Genomic DNA, 26,894 nt, shown 5'->3' on the forward strand with positions numbered 1-26,894 from the left:
GAGCTGAGTCTTACAGAATTTTACTTGAAAGTTGAATGCAGTAGAAAAGAAATGAATAGGAAAGAAAAAAAGTGAAAGCAAGCAAAGAATGCTAACACGCACAAGGCATGCTTGATAAGCTTTTTCATATATTCTCCCTTATTACCTGCACAGTGAACTGATAAGGCAGATGACTCTCACTATGTACTCTCAGGTGTGGCCATCCTTCCCATGTGCAAATGAGGAAAATGAGGTCTGAATGAATAACTTGACATAGAGGATTAAAGTAGCCTGAGCAAAAAGCTGCCTAGCAGGTGTGGCAGCAGTTAACAATTTGGTTTCAAAAAATGTTACTTATAAATTATGAAACATATGGAGAAAAACACCCCTTTGATTCAATTAGACAATTGTATAAGTATCATCTTAACTTAGCAGTTTGATAGTAATAACCACTTCCAGTAATACAAGAATCGGTTCAGAAGCCATTCATGGCTAAGCAATTATACTGCATCTATCCACCTAGAATAAGACAGGCCAGACAGCACTAAAATCCCAGGTACATGGTATCTGTGGACTATTATCATCCATACATACATTAGCAAATGAGATATCACTTTGTACTCCAACCAGAAATACAAGATTTGTAGCCAACAACTAACCACCTGTGAACAGGCAAAATGGTTGTTAAAATCTATTAAGGCCCCATGAAGTCCAATAGGAGATTAATTCACACCCTGATTTCAAAACGGGTAGCAATTGTTGTCCACCCCACCACCACCAGTGAGTTAAGGTTCAGATACTCATCTATAAAAGAAATCACCCAAACACCTTTGATAAAGATACAAATAAAATATGGAGCTGGTGACACTGGTTTGCTTGTTCCTTACTATAGCAGTGTGACTGTCATTTGCAAATTGCAAATCTGTGGAACATTCACATGGGAAGAAAGGGTGCTTTCTAATATTATGTATTGTATTATCTCTTAGAGCGTCAAATTGGAAATGAATTTAAAAAATTTTGAAGGAAAACTCTCATTTATAGGAAGTCTCTCACACTTTATTGCTTTAATTATGTGTAGTAAAAGATTACCTGGAACCTGTTTTAATTTAATGGTTGTTTATTAACAAATACTGAGAGATTTTTTTTCTTGTTGAAGGTAACAGCTAAACATAAGTGGGGGTGGGATGTGGGTCCTATGGATCACCAGGTGGTTAAAGTGAGAACTCAATCTTGAAAGAGTAGGTCAAAGTCCTTATATTGCAGCTCTGCTGACTGCTTTCCTGAACTGGGTCTGGCATGTAAGATTAAATGATTCATAGTCTCATGTGCAGCTATAGAAACAAGAGTGTTAAATACTTCCTGTAGCTCCATAAAAGATTCAGTATCTTATTTTTTGTTTCTTTGTTTGTTTCTTGAGACATGTTTTCGCTACATAGCTCCTGCTGGCCTGGAACTTACTTTATAGACCAAGAGGACCTTGAACTCACAGAGATCTGCCTGCCTCTACTTCCAGGGGGCTGGGACTAAAAGCATCCAACTCCAACATCTACTGTTATAAATGACATTCATGCAGGTTCTCTAAGAAGATTTTTTTAAATGAAGCTCTAGGGCATTGGTTTCTTATGTTCAACTCCACTGCTATTATTTTTTTCGGGTGGTTGTCCTTTTTTGTTGTTGTTTATTTGTTTGTTTTTGGTGTTGTTGTTGTTGTTTATTATGAGGGACGCTCTTATGTGTTGTAAGATGTTCAGCATAGTTCCCAGTATCTACCTATGTAGCAACTATCAGGCAGTTGTGACAACCAGAAGTATCTCCAGACACTGGACATGTCATTCTGGGGGACAAAGTCACTCTCCCAACCTCTCACTCCCCTAGCTTCACCAAGAGTATGAAAGTGATCTTTAAAGCAAAAAATAAACAGTATAATTTTGAATACAACAAAGAGGAAATTATTTTAAGATTTACTATAATTTATGTAATTAATTTTGTATAGGAATTGCAGCTTAAAAATCATGAAGATTAATTTATAATAATAGACTTTTACAAAACAGATACTTAGCATCTCAACAAATGCTCAAGACTACTACTAAACCCACAAGTTCATGAACCTGAAAATGTCACTGAGGTGAACACTGTGTTTAGACAAATATATATGATTTCTTATGAAGCCCATATTTAGAGGAATGTGCTATATCATCTAAAAATGGCTCAAAATCCAAACAGTGGCAGCACACCATCCATTTGTGGCCAGTGCTAAACTGCTAATTATCTTAAGTACTTTATAAACTGGGTTTTGCCTCATGATTTTTAATGTATTTTATTAGTTTTATTTCTTTGACAGCTTATTTATACTCCAGCCATTTGTTTCACATCACATTTATACTTTATTAAAAATAATGTTTTATGGGCTGGGGAGATGGTCCAGTGGTTAAGAGCACTTGCAGCTCTTGCATATGACCCAGGTTTAGTTCCCAGAACCCACATAGTAGCTCACAATCATCTGTAGTTCTAGTTCCAAAGGATCCAACACTCTCTTCTCAACTCTGAGGGCATCAGGAATGCAAAGCTGCAGGCCAGTGACAGACTGTGTCAAACAAAAGGTGGAAGGTGCTTGAGGGCCAGCAATCACAGTTATACTCTGACTTCAACACATGTGCCAGGCACGCATATACCCTTTCCCACAGAAATATACTTGTATACATGAATACATACATTCACACAGACTTTTTAAATTCCTACATACAGGTTCCATATCTAAAGAAGGTTCATATGGCTCCCCTCTCCTAGGATCATTTTGAGACTCAGCTGACATTTGTTAGATTTACGATCTTAGTTCTTTCATTCATGAAAACATAGGATGAATGATCTATAAATGTCTTTACCCCATAAATTTTCAAAGTATATTGGGATAGCTGGCTATTTTTCCTAGTTCTTTCAAAGGACTTATTGTATAATCTTAGTTATAAAAATTAGAAAAATAGAACTATGCATGAATCTGCCTGCATATATAAAGAATACATGTTAAACAAAGAAGCCAAAATGTCTCCAAAAGAACTTTTGGAGCATTAAACCACCAATCAGTTATTCCTAAGTTTTTCACTATTATAGTACTTTTATAGAAGATGATAATGAAAAGCTACTACTGATTCTTCAGCTCAGTGAAGATGAGTGGTGAAATACACAGTAAGATGAGCACAGGACACCGTTTGATGGTACACACTAGGCTTCAGCATTCTAGGGAAATTCTAGGGAAACCAAGGAATTCTAGAGGAAGATATAATTGCTATTGTCTTTAAAGACTACAACCAGAGAAGAACCTGTGTTACATATCTCATACATTATTATTCTAACAGATATGGAAGGGGAATGAAAAACTCAAAACTTTCTGAGAGGAGATAATATTTTACCCTAGCTGAGCAAATGCCATACTCTAGGTTTCTGTAAAACTAGAACCCAAGACTACATGCATGCTAGCTAGGCAAGTGTTCTGCCATTGAGCTATGCTACTATTTCCAAATGTCCTGTTCTTAAGCATTTAAAGGAAAGAAAGAGTGGGAGGAGTAGAAGAGGCACACCATCCACATGGAACCTAAATTTTTACTCAGGTCATTGATGTCTTGGGATGAAGTCAATCACTGTATGTTCCTCACCACTGATAAACTAACTAGCAGCCAAGGAGGTAGGTACATTTACTCCAATTTCACCTCTTCAGTCTACTGTCTGCTCTAGAGGCAGCTGCCACTACCGTGCCCAGACTTCCCTACTGATAAAAAACTGTGAGTAAGTATAAGAAACACATCCTCACCCAAACAGCTGCACTGAAATATACTTCTTACATCTCACAGGGCTGATGTCTTCAGAGTGGGAGCCTGGTCTGGCCACTCTGTGCACTGGGCAGTGTTCACTAGGCATACTCCTGGCCTGACCATCCTTTTCCAGACTGGACCCTGACTGGGAGACTCACTTAGCTGCAGGAAATCCAAGCCTCTAATTCTACAGTCACATTGAAAACAAAAACCAAGAGCATTCAATATCACATTAATTTCACCCTTTAATTATGATGCCATAATCATCAAAGTTAGGAAATCCAGTTTAATTTAATCACTTAATTTTTTCAATCTTTTGAACTTAGATGTAGGATATATCTGGTTTTGGTGTTTTCCTAATGTTAATGTAAATACATTTTATTTTATTCTGAATAAATTTCTGTTAATATTATTTACAAATTGACAAATCTGTAATCATGACATACCAAAGTATTCTGGACATATACTAATTAAAATATAGTGGACTGATTGCAAGACATAGGTGATAAATAGTCTTATTTTACCTTCTAATGCAATGAATAATAAAGGCAAATGTAAACATTATTGCTAGATTTACTAAGTAGACTTCATTATAATGTTCTAATTTACAGAGCAGTCTCAAATAGAAGAGTGATTTTGCAGATATGGTGGAACACACTTGTAATTCCGAAGCAGTAAGATCTCATATTGAAATCACCCTGGGCCATATGGTGAAGTAAGACCAGGTAGGGGTTGGTGGTGGAGAAAGAGTCAACTACTGGTAAATAGTATATTTAAAAAAACTCGTGTCATTATGTATGAGATACTTTAATGAAGCAAAGAATCTTTTTTTAAATTTTCTCATGCTTTAATCTATATCAATAATATCCCTATGGCATCACAGTTTTACTAACTCTAGTTTTTCAAATACATCTAAGAATAAAAGCAAAATTCTATATATGTCAATTTTCTTATAGAAATTAAGTAGTTTAGATAATAAACAATTTTTCCCAATGAATAATTAAGTTTGCATCTCCAAAGAAAAGGAAATCATCACAGCCATACCCATGTCAAGAGTTTACAAATCTGTAGTTGAACATATTAAGAATTTCCCCCATTTAGGGCCCTAACCTACCTGGGGAGTGGAGGATGGATGGGGTCGGGGGCATGTGGGGGTTTAGGGGAGGGCTTGGGGGAGGGGAGGCAGAGGGTGAAGGGATTGACTTGGGAAGTAAGCTTGTTCCTAATTTGAACTAATAAAAAAATTTACAAAAAGAATTTAAAAGTGTATAATGCTCATCAAGGTATACCAGACTGAATCATTACTACAAATAGTTTGTGTAAGTTTTAATTACTATTTGTATGGAACCTTAAAATAACATTCATTAAAAACTCTCCTATAAATTTTTACTGTTTTCTAATTCTGATATCCTAAATTTAAGTCAATAAAAGTTTTTCTGAAATAGGAGATACTCATTCTTTCTTCAAAAATATTTACCTAGTGCCTATTAACACAATGATATGACTTCAGATGTTAGAGATGTAAAAACACAGTATAATCCTCCTTTAAGATAGTTTCAGTCTGGCACAAATGTCCCCACAGAAAACAATGCTTTTTTTTTGGTTCCTCGAGAAAACAATGGTTAATTTTTAAAAGAATTACTTTCATATTAACTTTATTTTAATTTTTAAGTTTTAAAAATGCTGTATAAGAGTTCAGGAGTTTTATCAAAGCTAGTATAAACATATATTCATATTTCTATTTTTAATTATTTGATTATATAAATGGAGGTTAAAAATGGAATACCACTGACTTCTGTATATGTAATATAAAATAAAATGGCTTATATTACAAGGTCACATTTTATTTAATTTAATAAACTTAATGTGATAACCTTCTTAGTAGTTTTATTTTAGCTTGTGTGGGTGTGTGTCTATTTATGTCTAGGTACGTATGGACAGGCAGACAGAATTACTTCATAGCACATATGTAGAGGTTAGAGGACAATGTTTGAGGGTTAGCTCTCCAATGTGAGTTCTGGAGGGTCAAACTCAGGTCTTAAGGTTTCTACAGAAAGAGCTTTCACCTGCTAAGTTATGGTTATGCCCAAGATTAAGTCTAACGAACACTTAACAGACACCTACATTGCAGAATGACATACAGGAAAACTATCTTTGCAGGTCTGAAAGCATGAAGAACATTTCTGGGCATGTTAATAGCGACTCTGGTGACAGGAAACTTAATATAAATGAGGTAAGGAACTTTTTTTTGACCTCCTGCAACATTTTAATTTTTTCTTTGAAATTCACAAATAATTACATTTTAAAATTCAGAAAACAATATTAATGAAAAAGGCTTCATTTACAGAGTACAAATAGAGCACTGGCAGAGACATTATATTTAAATTATCTTTTTACTGTATAGCCTAAGATTGCTTTTTCCTCTCTTAACCTGACTTACAGCAATTAACTTTTACTTTTTTGTGGAAGGGATAGGAGGAATGGGTCAGGTTGAAGAGGAAAAAAATACAGAAATCCAACAAAACATACAAACATGCTTGTGATAAAAGAGACAGGCTTACCATCAGCAAGAAGATTCCTAAAGTGGCCCTACACCCACCCCACCCTGTCCTGCTGCACACACCAGATGCTGCAAGGGAAAAAGAAAACCCTCTTATCTTTCCACATCCCCTTACCAGCAATACCCAGAACATAAAATTAATTAAAGAAATGGTGTGTGTGTGTGTGTGTGTGTGTGTGTGTGTGTGTGTGTGTGTGTGTGTGTTATCAGAGATGGGAAGTTGGCATTCATGCTTTAACAGCCCGTCATGGGAATTGTTAACTGAAGCAATTATAAAATAAAAAATATGTGATGCTAAAGACACCTTTATAAACCTGTCACTTTAATCTTTCTCTATGATTTGTTGGCTTAATTACTTGAGTATATAGTCACATAAAATTTCACTGAAATAGTTATGTCTTATTAGTTATTGGGCAAGAAGCAATTTATAAGTCTTCTTATTTATTCTTACACTCTAAGACTAAATGGCCATTCAATTTAATAAAATGTCTTTGATTTAGATTATACAAATAATTTTTACTTTGAAAAGAATGATATTGTGGGTTCTATTCCCATAAGAATACACGTAGCTTGGTTAATATTTCTCATGTTTAACTAAAACATGAGAAACTAAATATTGAAAACAGAAATATTGCCAATAGTCTCAATGATAACTAAGCCCATGCAAGCAAATAAAGTTTTCAGGAAAGCAAACAAACAAAAACAATAATGCTTAAGAACTTATTTCAAAATGATTTTAGAGTATCTTTTAGAAACAATCATTTCTGGTGTCTCTCTAATGGAATGTAAAGGGAAGAGACTTACTTTTCAGCTGGTTGAGTCTAGGTAAACAGTAATGAGTGACAGAAACCACCAGCAGCTTTTCTCATTCTTTGCATTCACACAGAAATTTGCCAATACTTGGGTTGAAAACTACTAATGAAACTAGTAAATTTGGCACACAGTCCAGCTTTTCACATAGAATTTTTCTAAAGTTCTTATAAATTAAAGCTGGTTTATATTTCTTCATTTACCACAGACATTTATAACATATGTAGATGTTAACTCATTCAACCTATAGAATATCAACAGAATATACATACACCATTTCCTGTGGTTAAAGTCTCAAATTCTCCTTTGATAACATACTCACTGACCTCTTCTAGGACTCTCATGATTGAAGAGAATGCCGTTCACCGCAAAGAGATTATAAGCCTCTCGAAAGTTCACTACAATCCAATAGGCATAAAGTTTGGCTGCTCCTGTTGGAATAATTTTTTAAAGACAAAGTTTACTATAAAGGACTGTGCTTTTCATTCACCTTAATCAGTAATAACTGACAAAATGTCATTTATAATGCATTAAAATGGCTAATATGAATCACAGGACAAAACAAACATTGTGTGTCAATTAATCATATGCATTAGAAATAAAATTCCTTAATTTGCAACATTCATAATTAATTCTTTTACCATCTCATTTATTCAACTATACTATACAATATATCAAGTTCATCTTTCTTAGCTCTCTCTGTCTCTCTTTCACTGTGTCCATCTCTGTCTCCCCAACTCCCTCAAATGTACACGCAGGTGCGTGCACGCACATACACTTTTAGATAATGATAAATAATTATCAATAGAGAATTTAAAATGGCTGAAAGACACTTAAGAAAGTGCTCAACATCCTTAGCTATCAGGGAAATGCAACTAAAACAACTCTGAGATACCATCTTACATGGGCCAGAGTGGCTAAAATAAAAAACATCAATGACAGTCTATGCTGGAGAGCATGTGGAGAAAGACGATCACTCCTCCATTGCTGGTGGGAGTGTCAACTTGTACAGTCACTTTGGAAATCAATATGGCGACTCCTCAAGAAAATGGGAATCAGTCTACCTCAATATTTAGCAATTCTACTCTTGGGCATATACCCAAAGAATGAACATTCATACAACAAGGACATATGTTCAACAAAGTATGTTGTTTGTAATAGAACCTAGAAGCAACCTAGATGCCCCTCAACCAAAGAATGGATAGAGAAAATGTGGTACATTTACATAATGGAGTACTACTCAGCAGGGGAAAAAAATGAAATCTTGAAATTCGAAGTCAAATGGATGGAACTGGAAGAAAATATCCTGAGTGAGGTAACCCAATCACAGAAAGACAAGCATGGTATGTACTCACGCATATACGGATATTAGATATAGAGAAAAGGACTACCAGCCTACATTCCACACCACCAGAGAAACTAGGAAACAAGGAGGATCCCAAGAGAAAAACACATGGTACCCCAAAGAAGGGGAGTGGGACAAGAACCCCTGAGCAAATTGGGAGCATGGGGGGAGAGAGGAGGGAGGTAGGAAGAAGAGAAGAGGAGGGGAGAAGAGAACAAGAGGGATCAGGAAGACTGAGACAGGGGAGGAATAGAAGAGGTCAAGAAAGGAGATACCTTGATAGAAGGAGCAAGTATAGGTTTAGAGAGAGGTCTGGCACTAGGGAAATGTTCAGAGATCCACAGGGATGACCCCAACTAAGAATCTAGGCAGTAGTGGAGAGGCTGCCTTTGATGCCCTTCCCCTATAATGAGACTGATGACTACCTGCTTGCCAACCTAGAGCCTTCATCCAGTAGCTGATCGAAGCAGAAGCAGGCACCCACAGCTAAACACTGAGCCATACTGCTGGAATCCAGTTGTAGAGAGGGAGGAGGGATGAGCAAAAGAGCCAAGACCATGCTGGAGAAACCCCTAGAAACTCCTGACCTGACCTAGTGAGAGCATGGAGACCCTAGTCATAAAGCTGGGGAAGCAGCATTGGACCAAATCAAGCCCTCTGAATGTGGGTGCTAGGTAGGAGGCCTGGGCAGGCTATGGGACCTCTAACAATGGACCTAGTGTTTACCATTCCTTATGGAGAGATACTATTGCAGCCCAGATACAGGAAAGAGGGCCTAGGTCCTCCCCCAAATGATGTGACAGGCTTTGATGATCCCCTGTGGAAAGCCTCACTATCCTTGGGGAGTGGGTGGGGTTGTGTCGGGGGATCAGTGGGGGGAATGGGAGGATGGGAAGGCAAGGGAATTGGGTGATTGATATGTAAAACAAGATTGTTTTTAAAATAGAAATTGTGATCTTAATATTCAAACTGTTTAAAATATCATATACATCTTTCATGATTTTTTTTTACAAGTGTGGCACATATAAGTCTGTTTTTTTTTTTTCCCTCTTAGGTTTGAGTTTAGAGAAATTTTCATGGGGAAAATTACAAAACAAACAAACAAACACAAAAGCTCACTGCTCCAGCACAATCTCTATAAACAGCTTAGGAAAAAAGGAGTCATATTGGGTCTAATTTCTATTTAAAGTGATGTGGGTAGAAAGTTTGGATGAACAGGGATTGGTGAATGAGGTGTTAATTTCACCTGGAGGCAACGGCAATAATGCATACAGTATGTTTCCCAACAAGTCCAGTCACTTTAGTCTATCTGAATGTCAATCTCACACCCAAAGGACTTCAGCTGTGAAACATGTGCAGAAAGAAAGCAGAAACATCCCCACACCTGCAGAGAGCCTCACATACAGCTGGGCACAGGAATTCTTACCATAGGGCGACCTTGGATAGAAAGGGGTGGTCTCTTTCTGGGGTATTTCTTGCACTTTTCCATACAGTTCACTAGTTGAGGCCTGGTAGAACTTCACAGAATTTATAAGGCCACAAGTCTTAATTGCATCCAGAAGCCGCAAGGTGCCAACTCCATCAACATCTGCAGTGTACTCTGCTAAGTCAAAGGAAATCTGGAAAGAGAAGGCAGATATGAGATGCAATAAAGGCCACCAGTGAGAGACAATGGCAAGGGCGACAAGCACAAGTTTTATATCCTGGGATTCTATGCAGGTAAGAAGACAAGAAGGGTTACTTCCTAACAGAATTTCCAATGAGAATATCATCTACTTCCAGTATAGAATAGCTGAAGACTACGTCAATATTTATTCAGCACTTGTGACAAACAATTTAACACCCTTATGTTTCTTCAACATGCTAGCTGAATCCCTGAGAAGCTTTGCATGATGAGACAATGCTCTATTCTTCAAAAGGTATTCATTAAAAAAATCAGTTTAAACCAAACTCTTGGAGGTGGGGATTTAGAAAAATTCAGGGTTTAAAAGAGCCCCAGTTGACATTTATGCACCAAAGACTGAGAACATGAACATGTGACTTTTAACTGTTTTTTTTTTTTTTTAAATAAGGGCACAAGAATAACTGGAATGAATATATATATATATATATATATATATATATATATATATATATATATAATCACACAGATCACTTTAAACCACTTTAAATAGAAATTAGATCCAATATGACCTTATTTTCCTAAGCTGTTTATAGAGATTGTGCTAAAGCAATTCATCAGTGACAGTGGATGTAGCAAAATGCTAATATGTACATGAACTGATTTTAAAGAGGGTACTGAGATGTGATACAACACATTCCAGATTTTCAAGGAAACAGTCATATTCTTAGTTAGGTTTCTATTTCTGTAATAATGAACGTAACCAAAAGCAACCTAGGAAGGAAACAGTTTATTTAGCTTGTAAATCCCAATCACAGTCCATCATAGAGGAAAATCAGGCAAGGAACTCAAGGCAGGAACCTGTAAGTGGGAACTGAAGCAGAAGCCACAGAGGAATGCTGCTTACTGGCTTGATGTCCATGTCTTACTTACTCATCCTGCTTTCCTATACAAGCCAGGATCAAAAGCCCAAGGCTGGTACTGCTTGGTGGGCTAGGCCCACTTACATCAATCATTAAACAAGTAAAGAATACTACTGACTTGCCTATAATCAATCTGATGGAAGCATTTTCTCAATTTGGGTTCCTTTTCTCAGATAATTTTAGTTTGTATCAAGTTGACAAAAAAAACCAAATCAAACCAAAACAAAAAACTAACCAGGACCATGTGATTTCTAGATTTATTTCTTAAATAACTTCTACACATGATAAGTAAATGAACCTTATTTTAAATCCTGGTATATCAGTGTAGTATAAATTACCATATTCATATGGACAGACTTGTGAATAGGGTAAGTAACACCATTGGCTTTCATTATTTAGTGGCTACTGAGCATCCCTTGGACAGAAGTCATGATCTATACACTGGTATATGGCACTGTTAAGAGCTGATCAACTGCTCACTAAGGACTCCACCTATTACATCCATGTCATCTGGGGCTATATGTAAAGCTTAGGGGGTAGCCTGGAAATTAAAAAGCAAAATTCACAATGTTTAAAAAGGCACAAAGTAAAAATAAGGTCATTTTATAACCCCCATTGTGTGTGTGTGTGTATGTGTGTGTGTGTGTGTGTGTGTGTGTGTGTGTGTGTGTGTGTTTTGTAGAAACACATATATCATTGTAGACACCACACAGAGGCCTAAGGAAGATGCTATATATCTTCCTCTATGTCTATCCACCATATTTTCTGAGACAGGGTACAATTGAAACTCATGTTTTGAACTAGGCCTACTGGCTAGCAAGCTCCCCAAATCTGTTGATCCCTATTCCCCAAAACTGGTATTATAGGTATAAATGACCATAGCTAGCTTTTATATAGGTGCAGGACACTTGAACTCAGATCCTCTTGCTTGCAAAGCAAATGCTCTTACAAATTGAGGCAACTCAATTTGTTTTATTTTATTTTAGTGTGACAGGTCTCACTATATAGCCCTGGCTGACCTAGGTCACTATATGTAGACCAGGCTAGCCCCAAATTCTCTGAAATCCACCTGCCCCAAATTCCCTGAAATCTGAGTGCTGAGATTAAAAGTATGCACCACTATTCCCAGTCCATTTTATTCTTTTTAAATAATACTTTATAGAGATACATAAAATGTACTATAAAATAGTTTATAGAGATACTATAAAACTTGCTATTTTAAAGTTTACAATTTAATGGTTTTCATAATTCACAGTACTATGCAATCATCATTACCATCTTACTTCAGAGCATTTTATCACTCCCCAAACACTCTGTAGCTATCAGTAGTCAATTCCCCAGCTCCCACTCAGATCTGGACAGTCACTGATCACTCTTCTTTTTCCTTTATCCATTTACCTACTGTAAACATTCTTATGAATGAGATTAATACGTGGGCTTCTACAACTAACTTCCTTCTCTTAATGTTTTCATCTTTCTTAGATACGGTTATCTAGGTGTACAGGTGTCAGGATATGTGGTAACACTATATTTAATGTTTTTCCAAAGTTGCTGCACCATTTCAGTCTCACTGACTGATTCAAATAAGGGTTCTGATCTCTCCATATATTAACCAACAACTTTTGTGGTCTTAGGTTACAGTCATGCTTGTGGTCTTGATATGCATTTTCCTGGGACTAAGGACATTGAGGGTCTTCTCATGCACTTAGTGACCATCTGTGTAAGTGGAATCCTTTGCCCATTTTTTAAAGCTGTGATAGCTTCTTCTACATTCTGGCACAAGTCTCCTGAAAATTCTTCACATCATGAGGGTTCCCTTCTCATCATTTTAAACAATGGCTTTTTGTATAAGCTAAAATCAATGTGTACTTATATGATGTATTCTATGTTTAAATTGTAGTCCCTTAAATTTCTATGATTATTTTGAATTAATTTTGTATATAATTAGGGGTCCAACTTCCATATGTCCATATGTCCATACCAGTCAAAACAGTACTTTATAGCTTCAACCTTCAAAGGTTAAGAGTATGAGTCTCAAAACACTAGAGGTCTGGAGAGTTACAGCCCATGGGCCAAATCTGGCCAGCTGCCCACTATGAAATAAAGTTTTATAGGACACAGCCACACTCACACTTTTACATGTTTTCCACAGTTGTTTTCACACTACAATCACTGGACTGAATGAATTTGTTCCATAGAACGTAACTCTCACAAAGCTGAGAGTATTATCTGGCCCATTATAGAAACAGCTTTCTGACCTCTGAATTAAAACTATAGTGATACTTAATAGCCAAAGGAAGTAGTTTAAAAATTACTGTTTCTTTCCTATATTCTCAACACTGACATTCCAGGAGTTTCAATTTGATGACCCACCTCACCCCAAAAAACACACTCTCAACTGGAAGTTCAGATACTTTGCAAGCCTTGTACATCTTAGCTCAGCAAATGGTTTCTACTTGGGATTACAGGGCTGCCTGTACTGGAGACATAGTATATTGGCCTCTTATCACTAACTCAGTGAAGACCTAAATTCAAAATTTAAAGTTCAGATTCCACTGAATGCCTGTATGTATGTAAAACATACATATTCTATATTTTGACTAGTCATAAAAAAGATCTGTATTTTTCAGAGGCATGGTGACTTGTTGAGCAGCATCTTCTTTCATATGCCAAAGAGAACAGATGAATCAGAAAGAAAATAAAATAAGGAAAAAAACCAAGTCTACCAAACCCTGCCCTAACTCCCTCTCTAGAATACCTCTTCACCTGTTTCTGGACCTCATGTTCTTCCAGATCCCTTCACACTCAATTGATGGCAGCCCTCCAGTTTGTGATGCTGTTCTACCAGATCTAGGACATATCTGCTTCAGGCCCAGGACTCAGTGTACATGTTCAGAAGAGGTGGCTTTTCTCCTTCTACCCACATTCTAGGCATGTGACCACTTCAATAACCATCTCACCATCACTATGAACATGACTCCAAAATCCTAAGTTTTCCTTTGCTTACTTTGTCTGCCAAATACTGCCTCAGTTAAACTGAATTCAAGATGTTCTTCCCAAAGCTCTTTCTACCTCTGTCTCTGTCTCCATATAAAGGGTATCTATCTAAAACAAAGCTTAGGACTCATCCAACTATTCCTTCCCTTCCTAGTTCACAAAGATCCAAGCCTTCTTACCCCTTACACTAGCTCCCCCAATGCTCACTTTATGGATAATGACAAACTGGCCTCAACCACTTCAGATGATTCCCTCCCTACCCATCCCAGGCACTACTCCTGCTCTAATGATCCAGTTGGCCGCTGTGGCCATCTAGCTCTCTCGAACTGTGTCTAGTCTGTTCTATTTCAAGTATTTCCTCTGCTGTCCCTACAGAGAATGAAGGCACCCTTCCCACTGCACCCTTTCCTGTCACTAACATTCAGTTCTCTTAAACCCTCTAACACATAGGTTCTCAACCTTCCTAACACTGTGACCCTTTAATACAGTTCCCCATGCTGTTATGAACTCCAACTATAAAATTATTTCTGCTACTACTTCATAACTAAGTTTTCTACTGCTATGAATCCCAAAATGTAAATATCTGAAATACAGGGCAAATGATATGAGACCCACCCAAAGGGTTGAGAACTACTGCTCTAAAAGAAGCCAGCATTAATCCCCTCTATATTTATCTACATTATCATTTCTTCTTCCTTGCAAATTTTGATCTGTCTGCTTATTACCTAGCTATATACATGTAAGTTTCATGATGATAGACTTGTGTTGGGGGAGGTCCTTCTGTGTATGTTTATCTTATTGATTGTTGAATAAAGCACTGTTTGGCCAACAAGTTAGGTGGGACTAGGAGTCAAAGAGGATTCTGGGAAATGTAGTAAAAAGAAGTCTTGTGATACAGGCAGGAAGTGACATATCAGGGAGACTCATATAAAAGCAAGGGCAAAAAGGAAGTCATCCCTTTTCCTCTTCCTCCTGCTCTCTGCTCTGGAGCTGCCATGTGATCCTGGCAAGAGAAGACACCAGCAGCTGCCATCCGATAAGATAAGTCTTTATGGTTGATACTTAAGACTGAGCTAGCAAGTAAGAAATCCTAGTTAGTTGGCCAAGCAGCATTTGTACCTAATATAAGTCTCTCTGTGTTACTTGGGACATTAATGTGGCAGCGGGCGAACTCAGGCAGCCTGGCGGAAAGTGCTCACTTGGCAGCAGGGCTCGGTTGGTTTGGAGTAAAGCCTTACCGTTACAGACTTGTATCTTATCTGCAATATCTATGTATCTGCACAGTATCTGAAGACTGTATGTAAATTAATGACATTTAAATATCAAATTCACAAATATAAAAATAAAGCCACAAAAACTAGGAGAAAACTGAGTAAGTTCAATAGGAAAGAAATTTCCATAGAAGCAATTAAGATGTAAAGAAAAATGATGAATAAGGATGAATCTTTCAGGATCTTCAACTGGAAGATGGAAATATGGCAGACTTTGAAGACAGACACATTTCCTGTTTGCCTCTTCGGCCCCTTATAATTCCTTGGCTCCCTCATTTGAGTCCCTCTTGCCTACCCAGAGGTACTGCTGCAGAGCCAGTGTGCTCCCCGTTCTCTGCCCAGTCTTCCTAGATCCTTTTCTGAATCTGCTAACCTGGAATATCTGAGTGCACCCCACCAGCTCCAGAGTACTGTGACTTGGAGCAGTCACTACACTGAACCCTAGGCCTCCTTCAGCAAACTGGCCTACAGGCATCCTAAAGACAGTTTTGCTGCTGTTTGTTTGGTTTGGTTTGGTTTCAATTTTGTAGTTGTTCCCACTATACAGAAGAGTACCTGTTACATAGTGGCTACTAAGAAATCTCACTAGAATGATTAAGAAGCTTTTAAGCCTGAAGTTTAGTACTTGACCCTAAATGACATCATTAAACAATTAATAATAGAACAAACCACATATGGAGCAAATTTCACTTTAAAAGTCTCATAGGGAAATGGCCCAATGGATAAAGTATGTGCCATGCAAGCATAAGAACCTGAGCTCTAGCTCCAGTACCCACATAAAAAGTCTGGGTTCAGTAGTCCTGTGCCTGTGATACCATCAATGGAGAGGTAGAGATAGAGGATTCTTCGGCTTGCTGGCTAGCCACTCTAGTAGAATCAGTGAGCTCCAGGTTTGGTGAGAGGTGGAGAGTGTCCAAGGATGACACACACATGCACACATGTGAACATACACACCTCAATAAACTACTCAAAATTTCATGATTCCATGTCATCTCAGAGAAAGTGGTTTGTCTGTGAAAGAACTAAATATAGTGAAACAAAGCCAAAAGACAAGAAAAATGCTTCCTCTAACAAAAGTTTCAAGGGAAGTTCATGATGCCTTGTGTGGAAAATGTCTCAGACCACACAAGTAGTCGCAGTGTGCTCTGTTTACAGCTCCTCTGCCAGAGAAAGTTATGAATCAAAGAGGGCAACAATAAAACAGTGCTTTCCATCTTGAGTTAGCTCTTCCTAGTAAAGAGGAGTCAGTAGGGAAAGCTAGACTTTACTTACTAGCTGGGCCCACATACAAATCTTTTCACCAGGGTTGGTAGAGTCAAGCAGGTGTGGGGCTGACTCTATGGGAAATGAGGGCTGGTTACAGGAAACACACGGTAGGAAAACAGAACCCTGCCTCCAGCTACCCTGCTAGTTATTTTGTGGGTGTAGACGAGTAAGAGGCAGGAAAAAGATACAAAAGATACTGTAGGGATTCTCTGGTGAGAGGCTTACAATGTGTGGCCATGGCACTCTGAGACTTAAAAAGAAAAATCGAAGAAAAGTTCATTCAGGAAAAAGTTACATGAGGAAGTGGATAAGAGGTGCAAGCTGTGGATATGCATAGCAGCAGTGATGTGTGGCATTGGGGCTGGGGATTAAGAATAAGCAGCAGGAAAAAAAGCACATTGGCTATGTATGTTTCAGTAGTGGCTATGTTTCAGGAGGTGAGTTCTGGGTTTACACAGATGAGTAGATGCTATGATGGAACATTCTGTCTATTCCTCTACAGCTTAACAAGAGGCTCTGAGGAGACAGCTATGGCCAAGGCCATGCAGAAGACTAGTTCAATATGGCTTACTCACTGTGTGCAGTGCTCTGAGCCTACACTGGAATTCTCCTAGCCTAGATCAAGGCCTGGATCCACACACAATTTTATATGATATTTTTCTTATCTTGTAGCTACAATTTTACTTAAAAACATTTATAATTATAGGTTGGAACACATTCATATGTTAATTACCCAGCTAAAAATTCCAGCCATAAAAACAAGTGAAATCTTTGTTAACCTTTATAAACTCAAAGGTAAATTAAGATGTACATGTAAAATTTTCATGGGGGTTACACCGGACAAAGTAAAAAACCCTACAATGTACAATGCTCTAAAGGAAAGGCTATGTGAAGCACTATGCAACTCCATTGCCTTTTCCATTGTCCCATTCCCAATATTTTGGAGTGCTTAGTAAACAAGACACCAAAATATCTGTTCAATAAAAATGTTTTCATGAGTTTAAATTATTTTGCTAATAAAATCTTATTGAAAGGTAGCAGTAAAAGTCAAAGGACATAGGGTGCTGTACTTTTATTACATTGCAAAGTTGGTCTATCTTATGAGGGGTTCACCTTCTTCTTGGGAAGCTAATCTCATTATAACCCTTTACCTAATCTTTTGACTCTTATTGCTAATATAAGGAAGATCAGAGGACCCAGAAGGATGTCTGGTAATCATCATTTCTCAAATATTGGTATTTTTCTTTCCTACTTTAGTATTAATGTTTGAGTCATGAATCCCTGCTACTTTTGTATTCTCCAACAATCTTCAGTCTATTCCTTAAAATCTGTCCTGAATTGCTCTTGCAAGTAAACATAACTGTATAACTGTATCTCCAGTTCCAGGTTCTCTAAGTCAATACACAAAATAACTGAACAAAAATGTGAACTTATGCAAAGGTTAATGACTCTGAGAATCTACCATATGGCCCATAGTCTCTATAGTGGGGTTTCAGGTATCCACAGGTTTATGTGTAGGGTTTGTATAAACAGATTTGGAGCCACACTAGTAGGCAAGACAGTAACTTAATTCAAAGAATTTTCAACTAGCAACTGGTTTGTACAAGTTTTCATAAGTTAGATGCATTGTTTAGATGTTTGTTCAGTACTCCATTCTTATTCTGGTATAGCAGCAGTGACTATTCCATATTTGATTATAGGAATTTTAAAGAGAAAGAAAAGGTTCATCACAGTAATGATGACAATAATGCACCTGCCGTGTTTCAACCTCCTTGTTTCCAAATGTAGAGAACTGATGAATTAAGATAACACTGTGACAGAAAGTCAAGAAGCTTTGTGGGTATTAAAGTGCATTGCTACTAACTCAAAATTCTTTAAAAGCCTAAGGACCACATGGACAGGGAGAGATGGGGGAAAAACTGTGGATATAATTAAGCCAAATTATCAGAGGCCTGACAAATACCATATCAAAGAAAGCTATTACTGTCAACATGGCCTGAGAGAACATCCCCACTCCTTTAACCTAAATGCCAACAGCAGACAAGATGCTTGCTCCAAAGTTGCACTGCTAATCCAATCCAATCAATAGCCACAGAGAGAAGTAAAGCGAAATTAAAATCCTGCATTCTGGAAAGGTAAAAAGAAAAAAAAAAGACCCTAGCAGTGGGTGGTTTAGGGGTTGTCTTCATTTGAAGGTTTGCAAAATTTCTGGGAAAGGGAGTTCACAGTGTAAATTTTAAATGTCCCTTGTCTCTTCAAAAAATGTATAAAGCTACATTAGGAATAGAATACTCAAGACCACAAGAGGTAACACACACAAAAAAATCATGAAACATGGTGACACTTCAAAACAGACCATTTCAAGATTTAAATACATTCATATTCAAAAAAGAGCAGGAAAAGTAATTATTGGACTCACACCCTTGTGTTAGATCTCAAACCCAGGACAAAGGCTAACTGAGGTGCCTATTTAACACATCAAAGCACACCTGGCTGCCAGGTTCTCTGAGCACCCCTGAGTCCCCATCTGTTAAAGGGTCCTTCTAGCTGGCATATCCTACCTCCTACCCTAAACTCCAGCCCAGGTTCTGGGCTGCCCTTTCCCTACCTGCCTTTCCCTATATAATCCAGCAATGCTTTTGGTCTACTCTCCTGGCCTCTTTGTCTCCCGAGGGCTCCCATCACCCCTCCTCATATGGCTCTGCTCAGGGTCATGTTCATTCTGGACTCTCTCAGATCTCTGCCTCTGGCTATGCTCTCCTTTTTATCTGCTGGGATTACAGGCCTGTGTATGAACTATTAAACTGAGGCACATGTTGTGCTTGAATTTGTGTTGTCTTGTCCCTACAGTGAAACTAATATGTAACCCAGACTTTACATTTTATGGGAGAACAGGTCACTCTGAGTAAGACAAGTCTGATTTTCTTTTCCTTATGATTATACTACTTAAAGGTTGGCCAATGTCTATATCCCTGGGATCTGTGAACTGATGTGAGACAAGTAGACTCCTGTGGGTAGAAGAGAATGATTTTATACTTACATCATAGTAGGCAAACAGGGAATGAAAGAAAAAATATTAACTGCAAGAGAAGGCAAAATCATCACAAATTAAAGTTTTATAAAAAATGTAAAACAAAAAATAAAAAGTCCTAAAACATTAGAAACTGAAATTTCTCATGGGCAAAACCCACTTTTTCAGTAAGGGAAAAGATGCTTGTGTATATGTGACTAAAAGATGTGAAACAAAGTTATTTATCTCTAGTCACTAAACTTCTAGGCCTTGGTGATCTGCACTTTCCCAATGGGACAAGCCTGGCAAATAAATCATTCTAATTAAGCCTCAGTTTCTCTTTTACTAATTATTAGTCTTCTCCAGTCCTTATTTTCTATACAACTGAAAATACCAGGTAAGTGTCTAGTCAGTACTCATTTGAGGATTGGGAGAGACAATGTCAATTAACCTTTTATGCAAAATAACTAGGAACTGAAGCATAAGATCAAGATGTCTACCCTGAGGGTCCAGAAAGGATTTTCAGTTATCAACAGCACATTGCCCAGTCTCCCACTGCTGCTTCTAAGACTAATATCCTGCATCCATTCATCAATTTATTTCACACCCTGGGTAGTTCATTACCCTCTTCCCTAGAAGCAGAATGTTGTCTGACATTTGTTATGCCTTACTATAAAGCATTAACCCTGATACTAGAATCATTATTCTAAATTCTAAAATCTCATTGAATCCCCTTATCTAAAAATGTCTTGTTCATTCAGAGCTTCCAAATATAGTTCAAACACCTCAGTTTAAGTAATGAAGTCAACATAAGAAATATATGGCCATGTTTTAAGGCCATAACTCCCCAGCACTGCCATTCTTAAGCATAACAGTGATGGAATTTAAATGGAGAAAGTTAAAAAGAAATGGCTGTGAAGGCCTGACCCCAAACAGCAGAAGCTAAGGAAACATAAAGCTACAAACATGTTAGAATCTGGACAGGAATTAGCCAAGTGGACATCAAGGCTCAAAGTGCCAGGCTTGATGGTGCCATCAAGGGTTGAAGCAGACCTTCCAATGCACAAAGGGAGAACAGTTTATTTATTTATTTATTTATTTATTTATTTATTTATTTATTTATTTATTTGTGGGATAGTAGTCCAGTGATACTGCCTAAGCAGTACTGGATCTCCTGGATTCAAGTGATCCTTCTGCCTTAGCATCAAGAACAGCTAGGTTACACTGATTTCTTTAATATAGACCTAAGTATTTTAAACACACACACTACCACTAACCACCACAAAGCATACACACACACACACTAAACAACATCAACAAAAACAGAGACAAGTATCCTTAAGACAAAGTTTAGGTGAGTCTTAAGCTGGATGCATACAGACTCTAGGTATACATTTAAAATCCACATAAGCATTGACAATATAGATAGAGTGGGGGGAAGGAAGGAATCCCACCGCATATAGAGTCATAATTCTTTTTCTTTTCCTCTTGGTGATGATGATCTAATCCAGGGCCTTGTTCTTGCTACACAAGCAATCTCCCACAGAGTAAGTAACATTCCCAGCACACAATTTTAAAAAGTGAACATCAATATTAAGAATAATGATCAGTAATCTCTGTAATTAAGAATTGATCTAGAATAAATAAAACTTCTGAAAATGATTTTAAAGTTTAAACTTGCTCTGTAGACCAGGCTGGCCTCAAACTCACAGAGATCTGCCTGCCTCTGCCTTCCAGGTACTACGATTAAGGAATGTACCACCACAGCTGACTAAAACCCATGCTTAAAGCAGGCCAAAATGAAGCGGAAAAAAGAACAGATTTCTTAAAGAATCAAAAACAATTATTAAAAACAAAACATACAATCAGCAAGGCTCAAGTTATTAGAACTGAAAAATGGGACATGGCTACAAAACAATCCAACAGTCTCTCAGCAAGAAAAGATGCCAAAGACCCCTGTGCTCTTCTGACATACAGCTTCCAGCAAAAACATCAGGAACACAAGCCAAAACTTAAAAGTTTTCTGAAGAGGGAACAAGAGAGGAAGGGTGACTGCTCAAATAGAAAGAGATGGGCTACTCAAATTGGGGTTGGTCTTTGAGAAAGGTGGCAGAAATTTACCAGTCTTGAAACATGCTGTAAAGAAGATAGGCAAGTTAGAATTTGCACCTGGCTTCCAGTGCTCACTTGGCATTTGAGAAATGGGCACCATTCCCTCATTCTAAATGGAATCACTTTGTTATTCCAGAACTTCATGGTGTTCAGCCTGGTACAGTGGCATATTTATGACAGCATGAAAAATGATCCTAGAAAATGAGCAAATGCCTACAATTTCAAATGTCAACATTTATTTGTAAGAACCTTGTTTTCCTTCGAGATTTATTACAATGAGTTGAGGTTTTAAAGCACAGGCAATCTGTGACTGTTCTTCATGACTGAGAAAATGACCTTCCCAGTGAGTTTACTAAGGTCAAATGAGAGTTTACAACCCTCTTTCCCTACTACAGGATACTCTTGCTTTTATTTCAAGATTAACTGCCCAGGCAAGTGGCATTGCAGTATGACTGGTATAAAACACACATCACATCACACACACACACACACACACACACACACACACACACACACACACACACACACACACACACCACACACACACACACACACCACACACACACCACACACACACACACACACACACATACACACACACCACACACACACACACACACACACACACACACACACACACACGCACGTCCACACATGGTGAGACTCAACAGAGACAAACTGATGAAACTTCTAACTTGCCATCAACAGGGACCCAGAACTTATTTTGTTTTTCTATGTAATCTAGACTACATTTCCTTGACAAGTGCAGAAAACATATAAAGAAAGCTGCCTTACTCTGCTAAGAATGAATGTGACACTACAGAAGCACAGTACTATCAGCAAACTCCTTTATAGATGGAAGACTTCACGTAGATCAACACTGCAACATAAAAACAGTATAAGAGTGCTATGAGGCCACCACACTCAAAATTATTAAATCTCTATCCCCAAATTTGAATTGTGCTTCTAGTTTTGTTTATTTCACCATGTTATTACTAATTTAATGGTCTACAGAGTTGTCACAGATTATTCTGCTAAAATCTTACTTAAAACAACAATGCTGATGGTAGCCATAAGGACAGACTATGAAGTTCAAAGGAACTAAGAGGGACTTCAGAGGATGAATGAAGAGTCAGAGAGGCCCAAATTCTGGATTGTCTTATATTTCTGAGAATAAATAGAAAAACATTTAAGAAAGTTAACTTCATGTGACAGATTTGAATGATGTAAGACTGAGATAAGGGAGCATAGGAAATTCTATGAGTTACAATGTGGTGGTTAAGACAATGTTTTTCAAGAAGCATTTTGTAACTAAAGAGGAAAAAGAAGAAATAAATGGAGCTCAATAGCTAGAAGCCTGGAGCTATAGAACCTCGGGTGCTGGTGGCAGGCAGAGCAAAGGCAGTGTTTGAAAATGCTGTGCAAGCTCCTACACAGAATGGACAGGCTGCTGCATGGTCAGGCTAGAGAGGCAAAAAAAAAAAAAAAAAAAAAAAAAAAAGGAATGAAGGATTGCTCTGGGGTGAAGAAGGTCTCAGAGGTCCCCAAAGAAGAAAGGCCTTGTTTTTATAGACTTGTATATTCACTCCAAAAGAAAGCATTGTCTTTAAATCAGAGAGAAAGGACACTCACTGTAAGCATGAAAGAATCCTGGAGACTGTTTAGTATTTGAATAACAGAAACATCCTGAGTACTCAGAAAAAGGGTTTTTCATACAGAACTGGAAAGCAAAATGGGAGACAGAGAGCATGGCACATGGAGAAAGGGGGGGGGATGGACAGGTGCAGTGGATAATGGCTACTCACAAAACTTGGAGAGGTTCCTCTTTGTCTCCCAGACTCCAAAAAGATGAGACCTCCACAATATAGTCAGCTACTGCAGCTCTCCAGTAACTAGAAATCCTTATTTCAGCAGGAAACGAATTGATTTTCCTGATTATTTGAATGTCATAATATTGAGATCTCTTGATGTTTGTGTTTCTGCAATTCTCACTACTATCTAAAGCAGTAGAAATAGCATAACACGATGATTCTTAGTGTGCCAAAGCTATGACTGTAAACATCAATAACTAACACTGAGACTGCAGAAAGATTTGTGAGCTTTCTCCCATATCGAGTGCATGCCAAGCTCTGTGCTGAACCATGACACAGTACATACAGACCTAATGGCTCCTTGTGTAGTCCTGTCTGGCAAGGGTAAGTGTGCCCTGAAGCTGAGATCTGTCCTCAGAGCCACAGCATGCTTGGCACAGGCCTCAGCATATCCCCAAAGCCTCTCAAGCAAGGAAAAAGGTTAAATGCACAGAAAACTTATTGAATAAGTAAAAGATAAAAAGGCTCTTTGTGATAAACAGACATTAAAAGAAATACAAAGAACAATTACCTTTTGGAGGGAGAACTTCTAAGAGAAAATAATCCGTGGAAGTACCATTCTTTCCAGTGAAGAATTATAACCACAAATATTCAAAATCCACACTCTTGTGGTCATTTAAACATAAGCAGAGCTGATTAGGATGATATGAACAGACCAAACAAGGAAGCAAAATAGGAAACAGAAATCCCAAGGATGCCAGTACATTTAAGGTTAATTCTTCCAAATACATGCAAAATGGGTCACAAAAATCAAAGTATTTGAAAAATCTAATGTATAGAATTAGTTATTTCCTTTTGATTTTAAGATAAAGATATAACAAGATAGCAGCTAAAATGTTGTATGTATTGCATATGGTTTCTTATATTCTGTTTAGTCTTAAGTCAAAAGTGGTAGAAAATATGCAAGAAGTCAATGCCTGCATAAGGACCAGTGAGATGGCTCAGCAAGCAAAGGTTCATGCCACCAAACCTGACGACCTCAATTCAATCAGTGGGACTCATAGAGGAGACAATCAACTGTCATGGGCTATCCTGTGGGTTCTACATGTGGACACTGTGATCTCCATGTGCGGACAGTGGTAAATGTGTGACCAAACACACATACACAATAAACAAATAAAGGTTTGATGGTGGAGGAGGGCATGGGTCCAGTGCTAAGTGAAGATGATATAACCAGGTCACTTTGGTTCAAACACATGTAACTTTTATGGTTTACAGCAGAGATGCAAGGCTTGGAATTACTACATACTTATGATTCTGTATTAGTAAGAAAAGGGTGATTAGGTCCTGGCAACAGATCAGCCTTATAGAATGTTCTTTATACAAGACAGAGGAAGAAGGCCAGTGTGGTCACATGCCCACATGGTGCCCTGTTTCCTACAACAGAAATCAACTGTGTATTTTCCTGTGGCCAAATAAGATGCAGTCCATACTCTACCTAATGGAAAATAACTGAATATCAATTCCTTCAAAATAAGACAGAAAATGGAGCTGAAGACAGGGGTTCAATTGGGACCTATGTCTGTATACCAAACAGCTGATGCTTCTCTGACTTCACACCTTGACAGCTGCTTTTTCTATAAACTGACAATGCCATACTCCTGTCCTATGAATGAATCAGTATCAGAGTTTAACTATGTATAAATATCATTGCATAGAAAATGAACAAAAGCCTTTCATTCAGGCACAGCATATGGGAAGGGGTCAACCTATTAACTTGCTGCCATGAAGTTCATCACAGTAATGGCAGGGGTTTTGTTGGTTGGTTGGTTTCTGCTTTTTGTTTTTGAGGCAGGGTCCCATGCATAGCAGATTGATCTTCAAGTAGTTATGTAGGAAAGAAGGACTTGGAACTCTGAGCCTCCTACCTCTATCTATCTCTAAGTGAGTGCTCGGATTGCAGTTTTATGTTACCATACTGGGTTTAGATTGTGGCAGTTTATACAAGCTCCTCTAAATATACCCTACCTCTATTTCTTTCCTTAGCATGACATACAGAAACGTCTGGCAAGTCTTTGTCCAGAAGCTGCTGACACTTCACATTAACTTTGAGATAAATTTTGAATTATTCACTGAATGTACAGATCATCCCATCTCTGCCCATTCAGTTGTTAAGTAACACAGACTTCTGTGAAAAACTTAACAGATTCCATAGTACTGGGGATGAAGGGTACCCAGAGAAGTCATCTAGCTTGTTATTTGAAAGTTGAGGAAAGGAACATCAGTTTCATCATGGTACTCCCACATAAACAAAACAAACAATAACAACAAAACCCTTGCACTGGAGATAGACCCCAGGGTCTGGTACATGCTAAGCAAATACTCTACCCTGAACCATATCTCTAACCTGCCAATGCATGTTGATCTTAAGAAATATTTCCCTCCCTTTTCTTTTCTCCCCTTTTATTGAAAATAGATTCCCTCCCCCACATATATCACAATTATACCCTTGCCTCTATTCCTCCCAGTTCCTTGCCACATTCTCTTCCAACCAGATCCACTCCATTTCTGTCTCATTAGAAAGCAAGCAGTTTCCTAAGGAATGATAGTAATAAAATATAACAAAATATAATATAATATAAAATAAAAACTATCACAATAGAGTTGGACAAGAAAAATAAAGAGAAGGAAAAAAGCCCAAGAGAAGGCACAAGAATCAGAGATCCATTTGTTTGCATTTAGGAATCCCATAAAAATACTACACTGGAAACCATAATATATACATAGAGGACCTGCTGCAGACATATGCAAGCACTGTCCATATTGTTCCAGTCTCTGTGAGTTCATATGACCTTTAATCATGCTGATTCAGAAGGTCTTGTTTTCTTGCTGTCTTTCATCTGCTCTGGCTCTTATACTCTTTCTTCCTCCTCTTCCTTGAGACTATCTGAGCCCTGAGGGGTCCCTCAATTTTCTTATACAATACAAACTGTATCTCAAGAATATGCAAGGTAGAATGCTGGCTACTAAGCTAAGGTTGCTGTTTTCTAAACCAAGGAAGGTAAAACAATGGCCAACTTGCTACCTTTCAATCCCTACTCTCTAATTCCAGTATCCTGTACACCCATCCAGGATCCAAAGTTGCTTCCCAGGGAAAACTCTTTGCCCAAGCTGGCCCCAACCCCCATGCTCTGGGGAATATCAGCAGTATTGGGTGAAGACAGTCTGGAGCTGCCTTGAACACAGACCATCCCATGCTTTAGATACTTTAAATGTAAAAGAGGGATACTCACATTTCTTAGCTTACAATACCACCATGAATGTTTCTCACAACTAAAGACTTAAGGACCATCAACCACTAAGATGATGGTCTTTGCCTGCTG

The 26,894-nt window shown here is 38.0% G+C and overlaps 1 protein-coding gene across 1 annotated transcript in view; it reads right to left on the minus strand.

Annotated features, from left to right (window-relative positions):
• Window positions 1-26,894, minus strand: part of Gmds (GDP-mannose 4,6-dehydratase) — a 543,354-nt gene that overhangs the window by 310,635 nt on the left and 205,825 nt on the right. Inside the window, exons 5-6 of the mRNA NM_001246696.1 lie at window positions 9,927-10,119; window positions 7,482-7,586 (exon numbers count right to left, since the gene is read on the minus strand). Of these exons, the coding sequence (NP_001233625.1) occupies window positions 7,482-7,586; window positions 9,927-10,119 (298 nt within the window). The remainder of the gene's footprint in view (window positions 1-7,481; window positions 7,587-9,926; window positions 10,120-26,894) is intronic.

The sequence above is a fragment of the Cricetulus griseus genome, chromosome 3 (genome assembly GCF_003668045.3).
Source record: "Cricetulus griseus strain 17A/GY chromosome 3, alternate assembly CriGri-PICRH-1.0, whole genome shotgun sequence".
NCBI classification, from domain to species: domain Eukaryota; kingdom Metazoa; phylum Chordata; class Mammalia; order Rodentia; family Cricetidae; genus Cricetulus; species Cricetulus griseus.